This window comes from Herpailurus yagouaroundi, unplaced genomic scaffold (genome assembly GCF_014898765.1).
Source record: "Herpailurus yagouaroundi ecotype Mexico unplaced genomic scaffold, PumYag 203, whole genome shotgun sequence".
NCBI lineage: Eukaryota > Metazoa > Chordata > Mammalia > Carnivora > Felidae > Herpailurus > Herpailurus yagouaroundi.
The window spans coordinates 12455192-12465274 of NW_024412434.1; the positions used below are offsets into that span (position 1 = coordinate 12455192).

The window sequence follows — 10083 nt, forward strand, 5'->3', positions numbered from 1 at the left end:
GTCCGCCGGGAGGGCGCCTTTTGGCGCAGGGTGCACGGCCAGGGAGGCGAGGGTCGCCGATTTTCGTTCGAACGTCGCGTGGGGAGGGGTGTTCGTGTGAAAAGAAAGGCGCTCGGGAGAAGAGGCGGCAAGGAGAGGCGGGGCGTGGTGGGATGCTGCAGGGGCGGCTAGACGGGTCCAGCTTTTCCCGGGACACTTCTGCGGCGGCCTGGCCGTGGGCGCCCGGGGCACAGGGCGTCGGGTCGGGAAGCCCAGAGTCAGACCCGCGGTGCCAGCCGCCCGGGCCCCTCCGCGCAGGCGCCGCCCGTTCCCGCGCTCCGCCCGCCTGCAGGGGTCGCCATGGCAACGGACGCGGGGTTCTGGACTCCGACTCCCCCGAGCCCCTAGCTTCGCGGGAGGCGGCCGGCTGAGCCGCGGGCTCCGATGGCGGGCAAGGGCGACACGGCCGAGACCGAGGAGTGCTGGAAGATCCTCGAGAGCCTCGAGTCGACTATTGAGCAATGCCGGTTCAGCCCCAGGTGACCCGCGCGAGCCGCAGCGCCACCCCTCGTCCGCGCGCCCCTTTCCCGCGCCTCCGCGCCCGCGCCCCGGGCCACGGCCCTGCTGGTCTGATTTCTTAAGTGGATTCACGTAAACTGAGAGCACGGGTTCTGGAGCCAGGCGGCCTGAGTTCAAATCCTGAGACCCACTGCACGGCCCCTGAGTTGGGCGAGTCACTTAAAAACTCTGTCTCAGTCACCTGCTGGGAAAGCAGCCGGGTGGTGCCGAGCAGCGCCTACTTCATAGCCCACAGTGAACGTGAAATGGGTGCGTGTGCGTAACGTGTTTAGAAGTGTGCCATACATATATATACATAGTACCCTGTAGGTGTTTGCCAATATTCTAGTTATTTCTTGATGTTTTCTTTACGTCTCCTCCCTCCTGTGACCCTTTGCTCCCCCCCTCCCCCCCCCACATTTTGTTTGGATAACGTAGAGCTGATGTATCTGGGAAAATGTATTTTTCTTTCTGAAATCAGTAGGTGGCTGGCACTAGGTTAGCTACCGTGTGCAAGCACTTAAAATTCTCCAAGTCAGGGGTCTCACGGTGCCAGGTGGGCTGGCTTAGAGGCAAGTCCCACACACTGAGGCTCCGGAGTGAGAAGAAAGGATGAGCGCCGTACTCGCCCGATGGTGGGGACTGACCCAGTGAGCCAGTGCTGCTTAAGTGGGTGCGTGTTAAATCAGGTTTTTTTGGTGGTTGTGAAAGTCACATATTGCCGATGGCTCGTAATAAGCACCAAGGGCACAGTGTCTAACCTGTTCGGCTTGTTTACTGCTAGGAATGACTTCCTGCCTGGGCATTGCGTGGCGTGTGGCTCTCCCACAAAACACACCGGCCCCGCTCAGCGGACAAGGTGACGTACCAGGTGCCCAGGGCATGCTTGGGGCCCAAACAAAGGAGCCGCTGATGCCCACGTGAATTCCTCTTCACCCCGAGTGCCAGGGGGACCGGGTTGGTGCTCTGGTAGAAGAGGCTGGAGTGCTGTCTGCCATCCTGGGTTTAGGGCACAGGTTGGCACCGGGCAAGCAGCAGCCTCCACCTCCTCTGAAGCCCCGCCCTTCTAGTCAAGAAACCGATGATGAGCCAGCAAACTAGACGATAAATAAGTTAGCCTGTAAGCGCTGAGGACGGAATAGCAAGGAGGGAGCAGAGGAGCCAGTGTGTGGAGTGGGGAAGCGGATGGTAATTTTAGACACTGATGAAGTTTTAGGGCGATGGGGGCTTGGTTCGTAGGGTCCGGAGCCAACAACCAAGAAAGAATTTTGGAAGATGTCTTTGGTGCAAAAAAGTGATTTTATCGAAGCGCAGGGACAGGACCCTTGGGCAGGACGAGCTGCGCTGCAGGTGGGGGGGGGGGGGGTGCCCATTGGGGGGGGGGGGGTAGATAAAGTCTAGAGGGAGTTTCCGAAGAGAATTTCACATGCTAAAGACTTACTGGAGGCCTAGCTGTTGTCAAGCTAAGGTGGGTTTTCCCTCTAGCAAAGCATTAACATTAAGACTCTCGGGAGTTCCTGGACTTTTAGGCTGTTGGTGGGATCGCCTTGATTACCCTTGTCTAGTAAACAGTTTAGCCATTTGTGGGTTGTTTTTTTTTTTTTTTTTTTTTTTTGGTCCTTTCCTTTTTGGGGGTAGTTGGGAGTGTCCAGGGAATATCACACATGCCCCCCCCCGGGGGGGGGGGGGGGTGCTGTGAGCCTGTACTTTGCCCCCAGCTTGCCCCACACTCCCTCATCAACACTGTGGTCAAGGAAAGCTTCTCAGAGATGACACTGGAGTGAAGAAATGCAGGCTGGGGGTGGGGGGGAACCATTCTGATCTCTCAGGGGACAAAGTGTTCCGGGCAAAGCACAGGAAGCCGGAAGGGGTGGGGCTGGGTGTCTGGGGCCCAGCCAGGACCCCTGTGTGCCTGCAGCAGAGAGAGGGGAGCGCAGTGGAGAGGAGGTCAGACCTAAGGGGGACAGTGCCAGACGGTGGTGTGGGACCTGGATCATCAGAAGGACCTCAGCTTTGACTTTCAGTAAGGTATCAGATGTGCTTTTTCAGCACCGCCAAGCAATTCTCCAAATGTCAGCACTGACTGAGTGTCCTACACTTTAACTCCGTGCTGACACTCATGCCTAGAGACAGCCTCAAACACCACAGGTCAAGGGCTCAGTCCCACCAGCCTGCTCTCCCCCACCCCACCTCAGGTGCCAGTTGCAAATCCAGGTTGTTACCTGTGCTTCTGACCATTCAGCCTTAAGTGAGCGGTTCCCCTAACTCCCTCTGTGGGTTCAATTAATTTGCTAGAGCCACTCCTAGAACTCAGGGTAGTAAAGGAGACAAATACATACATGACCAGATAAAGAGACACATAGGGTGAGGTCTTGAAGGGGCCAGAGCACAGAAACTTCTCTCCCCATGGAGTTTGGAGCGTGCCACCCTCCTGGCACCTGGCTGTGTTCTTGTTCATCAACCCAGAAGCTCGCCGAGCCTTGTAGTTCAGAGATTTTTATGGAGGCTTCATTACAGAGGCCCAATTGATTGAAATCATTGGCTTTTGGTGATTGGGTCTACCTCCAGCCCCTTCAGAGGGAGGTCTGGTCATGGGACTGACAGGTTCCACCCTCTAATTGTGGTTGGTTTCCTTTGCAACCAGCCTCCATCCTTAGGGGCTTTTCACAAGTCCCCTTAGGAACATCAACTAAGGTGCGGTTCAAAGGAGTTTGTTATGAATTACAAAAGACACACAGTTGACCTTTTTCCACATCGAGGCTATTTCAGGAACTGAGGACAAAAGACCAAATATACAAAAGATGATCCTATTGCCCTTGTCATTCAAGAAATTCCAAGGGTCTTGGGAGCTTTGAGGCCGGAACCTTGGATGAAGACCAAAATATATATTTCTTATTATAAATCACACTGTCAAAGATGGGAAGCCATTGCGGGGTGGGGGGGGGTGGGGATTGGAACAGAGGAACAATTTCATATGATTAATCTTTCAACTGGATTACTCTGGCTGCTGTTTTGATAATAGATTATAATGAAGATAAGGGCAGAAACGGGTAGACCAGTTAGGTGGTATGGGGGGAAAATCATTTTGCCCTTACCTTTCTGTGTTCTCAGATGAGACCAACCCCATAATAAGAGATAGATTAACAGGAAAAAACAAACAGAAGTTTAATAGGGTGTATGCCTCTTGTATACATACACGACAGATACCCAGGAACACTGAGTAACTCCTCAAAATGGCCCAGCCAGCACCTTAAATACCATCACCTAAACACAAAAGATGGAGGTTGGGTAGAGGGGAAGAGTGAGTTATGGGAGATTGTCAGGAAAAGCACAGTAAACAAAAGCATGGCTGTTATGCAGATTTAAATTGGTGCCTTCTTATTGGTAAGCTTCTCCTGTGATTTACTCATCCTTTTCTTCCTGGTCTGGAGAGGAAGACACTTCCAAATGGCAATATTTGTAAATGGAAATTTCTAAAATATATTATGTAATATATGTAATATAAATATACATAATATGATATATTCTTTATAAATGTAAATTTACAGAAGGATAACTTCTGCTTTGTTTTCAGAGCTTCTCTTGTGTCTGTAGTTCTCAGAATAATTGACTCACAATAATCCTCATGCCAAAGAGGCATACTTTGAGGAACCATATTCTGCTTCTCTTCAAGTCTGATGTCCAGAAGAGAGGTCCAGGCTGGCTACATCAATTTGGGAGTAATTAGCACAGAGACAGAGAGGCTGGAGGACTTGGCGAGATCACCTAGGAAGTGGGCACAACAAAGAGAAGTCTCTTTGAGCCTGGGGTACATCATAGTTGTGTATTCTTGGAGGAAAGAAAGAGGGAAGCAATGATTTTCTTATTTCAAATTGAACAGTACGCCACGGTGAAAGTTTAGCATGCCGAATGCCATCTTCTGCGACTAATTCATTAATGAGCATTTGTTAGGGTAGTCTATTCTGGGATTCAGTGAGAAGTATCATTGCATCCTATTAATAAATATTCATGGGTCTGTTTTCTATAATAAATTTACATGTTAATTTTGTATCTAGTTTATTAAAAAAACACAATCGTCATCTTTCCAAGATTGTATTTTATGCACAACAACCAAGCCATTATTCAGAAGTTGAATTGCTGAGACTATAAATAAGGACTGTGTAGGAACCACTTAGCTAATTTGTTGTGATGTGGGTTTCCATTCTAGGCACGGGGGCTGCCATTTAAAATTAGAGACATTTGGAATGTGACGGGAAACTGAAGAATGAACCGTCATGTTTCACTTAGATCCTGAATGAGCCAGATCTTTCTGAGTCGATTATACAAAAATTTAAGACTCGAGAGACCTTGGAGCCGTGAGCCTGTTCCCACTAGGGATGGAGAACTGGAATCTGTCACTTCAGGCTTATGATTCTAGAGGAGTTATTTCCTCTCTTCAAATCCTGGTTTCTACATCTTCAAAACAAGAAAGTCAGTATCTCTCTTATGAAATTATTGGGAGGATAACCTGAAGGGAAAATGTGCGTGTTAATGCATATATCTTAACAACCACACGGGACCAGTTAAGCACTCAATACATAGTGCTTAATATAATTTTTAGATGCTCTGTAGGAGGTATCTATAGAATTTTTGGACTTGATTTTAAAGCATCGTATTGTAGTATTATAACATTATGGCACCAGAAGGAATAACTGAAAACGTTATGCCAAGTATGTAAATCATATCCTGAAAATATATGTATTGGAGGTGTTTTAAAAATACTTTTAACTTATTTTTACCAGCGTTATTGGCATGTAATTGACATGTAACATTATATATGCATAATAACTACCCACATTCCATAAACCTACTGTCCACAAAAGATTTTTTGCTTAAAATGGAAAAGAAAGAAGATACATGTTCAAGCTTAATGAAAAATGAAGTTGAATAATAAAAAAGAGCTACTTGGCACCAGGGAGGGTAAAAGATTGCATTTCTAGACTGGAGGATGAAGCATTGAGGTCTGTGAAACGTGCAGCATTGTAGAATGTAAACAAGTTAAGTCGTTGTTCGTATTTATTATATCACTGTAGGACTCGGGATCTAGACAAGAGAGAGAAACCTTGCCAGTATTTGAATGGGGGAATATTTCCCGTTCCTTATTAAATTTTAAGTATTTTAACTAGTAAAAGTACAAGAAGTAAGTGAGAGGATTCATTTTCTGAAATACCAAATAAAAGCCGTGCTGTCTAGTTAACAATAGATTTACAACCAATTGGAAAGATGTACGAACCACCCCCCCCAACCCCCAAATGGAGTCCCAAACCCCTAGACACTTCACCTCCCAGTTCTTCTTCCCTCTCCATCTTGCAGGCTTATTTTCGTGGGCTTTGCAATGAACGTGCCCCAAAGAACTGAAGTCTCTGTGGCTCCTCAAGGAATGTACTTTGGGGCTTACGTGGGCGTGGGGCAGGGGGTGCTGGGTAAGGCTGTAACGTCTGTAGTACTCAGCCAATGGGGAGTCAGGGGAGGAACTTGCACGCTAGGAGATAAATTGCCTGCTGTAACTGCCCGTCCGTCAGGCACCCGCTCTTGCAAGAATGTTGACTAAAGCCTCGCCTCGCCTCGCTGTGCCTGAGTCTCCATGTCCCTCCTTTGATGGGGCTTATTTCCCACAAAAAAGGCAGTAAGGTTGGTAAAAGAAGACTTTAAGCAGTATCCTCACAGCAATCGAAGAATGGAGCTGTGATCCCAAGGGCAGAGGGAGAGTAGAAAAGAAAGGAACTAAGAATTTAGAAGATCCTCACTTCCACCCCGTCCCGGTCCAAAGCGGATGTTCAGACCTCTTGGGAGAGAGCATGGCTGGTGGCAGAGAAACTTGTCAGAGTGGTGGTGAGTGGCCAAGAGACTTGGGGGAAGATGTAGGCAGGCTGAGGTTCTTTACCCAGCTGGGAGATCCACATCTTCATTCCTGAAGGTCCTGAGTTCTGAAAAAATAACTTTCCCAGGGTGCCTGGCTGGCTCAACCAGTGGAGTCTGTGACTCTTGATCTCAGGTTTGTGAGTTTGAGCCCCATGTTGGATGTAGAGATTATTTAAAATCTTTTTAAAAAAAAATTTTTTTTTCAACGTTTATTTATTTTTGGGACAGAGAGAGACAGAGCATGAACGGGCGAGGGGCAGAGAGAGAGGGAGACACAGAATCGGAAACAGGCTCCAGGCTCCGAGCCGTCAGCCCAGAGCCCGACGCGGGGCTCGAACTCACGGACCGCGAGATCGTGACCTGGTTGAAGTCGGACGCTTAACCGACTGCGCCACCCAGGCGCCCCAAGATTATTTAAAATCTTAAAAAAATAAATAACTTTCCCTCTACCCTTCTAGGCAGGTTCTCGGCTAAGACCCCTGTAGGAAAAGACAGATTACTCGTAGAAAAACAAAGAGAAGTTTAATAACATGTATACCTCCTGTATGCATGGACCCCAGCAAATTTAGTAACCCCCCAAATGGCCCAAGCTACCACTTTAAATACCATTTCCACCTAACGACAAAAGAAGATGTTGGAGGGTGAAGAGGGAGCCAGTGGTGGGAGGTTACCAAGCAAAGCACAGTAAAGGAGGGTATGGCTGTTATGCAGATTTAAGTCCTTGCCTTGTTAAATTTCTAGAGATTTAGTCTTCCTTCTCTTGCTGGTACAGCTTGGGAGACACCTTTACAAATGGAGATAGCCCTCATAAATGTACATGTCCCTTACAAAAGGGCAACTTATGCTCTGTTTTCAGAGCTTCTGTCCCTGCTGGTCCTCAAAAATAACTCGCTCAAGATAATCCTTATACCAAAGAGGCATGCTTTGGGGTGGCAAATTCTGCTCCCCTTCAGCATGGAAATTCTAAAAAGCACCCCAGAGAATCCCCTGGGTTCCAAACGTAGCCTTCCCTGACTCCATTGTATACCAACAACCCCCTTAACCCCTTTGTAATTAGAATCAACCATTTCAGCCAGACCCCATTCTCTCCAATTTGGTTCAAGGGCAAAAGGATAGCAAAGTGGCCAGATAACTATTCAATTAAATCTCATCTAACCCCCTGGAATTATTGTTGTGTTTCTGGGTGGAAGTAATCACCCCCTGAAAATGAAGACCTCCAAGCCAGCAGATCATCAAGTTGCTGGGACAGGAAGCAGTACTTTAAGGAGTGGGTTACGAGGTATCCTAGTGAGAGGAGCCCCTTTACTTCTGTCTCTCGGTTCCTGGACCCGTGGCTGTGGGAATGAGAGCACCACATGCTGATTCAAAGCATATACTGTATCCTGTAAGACAGAAACACATCCTCGCATGGGTTTGTCTCTCAGATGCCGTAATGGAATCTGCAGTAAGCTATTTTACCCTTCCATTAGGCCAGCCACTACTGGATGATGGGATATGTGATCAGACCCGTCATTTCCATGGGCATGAGCCCATGGCTCCACTTCTGCTGTGAAACGAGTACCTTCTGATAGAAGTGCTTGTGTGCACCATGTCACGATGGCGGATAAGGCCTTCTGTGATGGATGGTGGTTGTAGCAGATGCATTATGACCAGGGAATGCAAATCCGTGTGCAGAATACGTTTATGTCTATCCCAGGGAGGATGATGGAAGAGGTTCAGTGTTATCAAGCTGGTACCCGCCCCCCTGGTTAACACTGCCATGTTAGGAACTCAGGATTGGTGTGTGTTGTTGGCCGAGTAGGCCCTCAGTGCTTGCAGCAGCCAGGCCATCCTCCGTAAGGGGAAGTCCATGTCATTGAACTCCATCCCTGCCACCAAAGCCATTTCGTTCAAGGGCCATTGAGCGAGCACTGGGTTGGTTGCAGAAACTAACCAGCTGCTATCCCCAAAGGATGTCATTTTGCCTCCTTGATGACTGAATACTTTCTCTGTGGTAGATTCCCTTTTGTGAGCATTCACAAGGGGCACAAGTATCATTATAGCCTGGGCCTGTTCTTAAAAGTTCATCCACACTCTTCCCCAGACTTTCTTGTCACCAACTTCTCAGTCTTCTTCCTACCAAGTTCCTGACCATTATCCACTTAAAACTTGAACAACAGAACATAAATTAATACAGATACGCAATCCTGGCTGTCTCTCATCCAGAAAAAGTAAACAACCAAATGTACTGCATGAAAGTCTATTCACTGGAAGGATTTTCCCTCATGGCTGTCCTTCACGGTCACCTCTGAGCAGGGCTGTGGGACTAAAGGTATCCCCCTTCTGACGGCAGCACCCTCTGTTAACCAGGCTTGAGTTCTTCTTCCTCAATCAACTGATCATACGGAACTGCCCATGAGGCTGTAGCCGTGGACTGAGGGGGAAGAGGCGATGCAACGCGAGCCACATGCTCCCTGTAAATGTCGTCCCTTCTCCTTGAGCCTGGCCTCTTTTTTTTTTTTTAATTTTTTTTAACGTTTATTTATTTTTGAGACAGAGAGAGACAGAGCATGAATGCGGGAGGGTCAGAGAGAGAGGGAGACACAGAATCTGAAACAGACTCCAGGCTCTGAGCTGTCAGCACCGAGCACGGCACAGGGCTCGAACTCACGGACGTGAGATCATGACCTGGGCCGAAGTCGGACGCCCAACCAACTGAGCCACCCAGGCGCCCCGAGCCTGGACTCTTACATGTCCCTTCCATCTTATGAGACTGAAGCTGCTTATGCCCAATTTTACGGTTTGGTGGGTCAGATAAAACCCAGTTTGTCATGGGAAACTCAGGCCTGCTGACTCACGGTGACGTATTCAGTCTTTTCCAGGCTCAGTAGCAAGCCAGGGCTGTTTCTCAAAAGGATAATAGTCATCTGTACAAGAAGGCATAAGATTTGCTCTGAAATCCTAGAGGTCTCTGCTGTGATTTTCTTAGTGGTGCTTGCCACAGGATCACAGATCATCCCCGTTTGTCATAGGCACTCATGAGAGCCATTTTATCTGCTGGATCATAACATCCAAGTGGAAAAGCAGCTTGCACTACAGTCGAGATTCTTTTATTCTGGGCTCCCATAAAACCTGGCAGCCTTACCTGTGACTTGGGAAATGGGTTGAAGTAGCATATACAAATGTGGTATATGTTGCTTCCAAAGTCACACTTCATGGTTCATTAAGGCCTAAAATATTGACAGTTCTTCCTGGTTGAAGGTGGTGAAATTTGAGCTTGCTTGAAGAATGCATATGACTTTTAAAAAATGATTTACTTTGGGGGAGCCTGGATGGCTCCGTCTGTTAAACATTTGACTCTTGGGGCACAGTCGGTTAAGCGTCCGACTTCAGCCAGGTCACGATCTCGCGGTCCGCGAGTTCGAGCCCCGCGTCAGGCTCTGGACTGATGGCTCAGAGCCTGGAGCCTGTTTCCGATTCTGTGTCTCCCTCTCTCTCTGCCCCTCCCCCGTTCATGCTCTGTCTCTCTCTGTACCAAAAAATAAATAAATGTTGAAAAAAAAATTTTTTTTAATAAAAAAAAAAAAAAAACATTTGACTCTTGATCTCAGCTCCGGTCTTGATGTCTCTCTCTCTCTCTCTCTCTCTCTCTCTCTCTTTTTTAGT

The 10083-nt window shown here is 47.9% G+C and overlaps 1 protein-coding gene across 2 annotated transcripts in view; it reads left to right on the top strand.

Moving 5' to 3' along the window:
- The first annotated feature begins 404 nt into the window (after window positions 1-404).
- CUNH10orf67 (chromosome unknown C10orf67 homolog) overlaps window positions 405-10083 on the top strand; it is a 167526-nt gene continuing 157847 nt past the window's right edge. For both annotated transcript variants that reach the window (XM_040451222.1, XM_040451221.1), the window contains exon 1: window positions 405-518. In XM_040451222.1, coding sequence (XP_040307156.1) covers window positions 424-518 — 95 coding nt within the window. In that variant the 5' untranslated portion in view covers window positions 405-423. The remainder of the gene's footprint in view (window positions 519-10083) is intronic.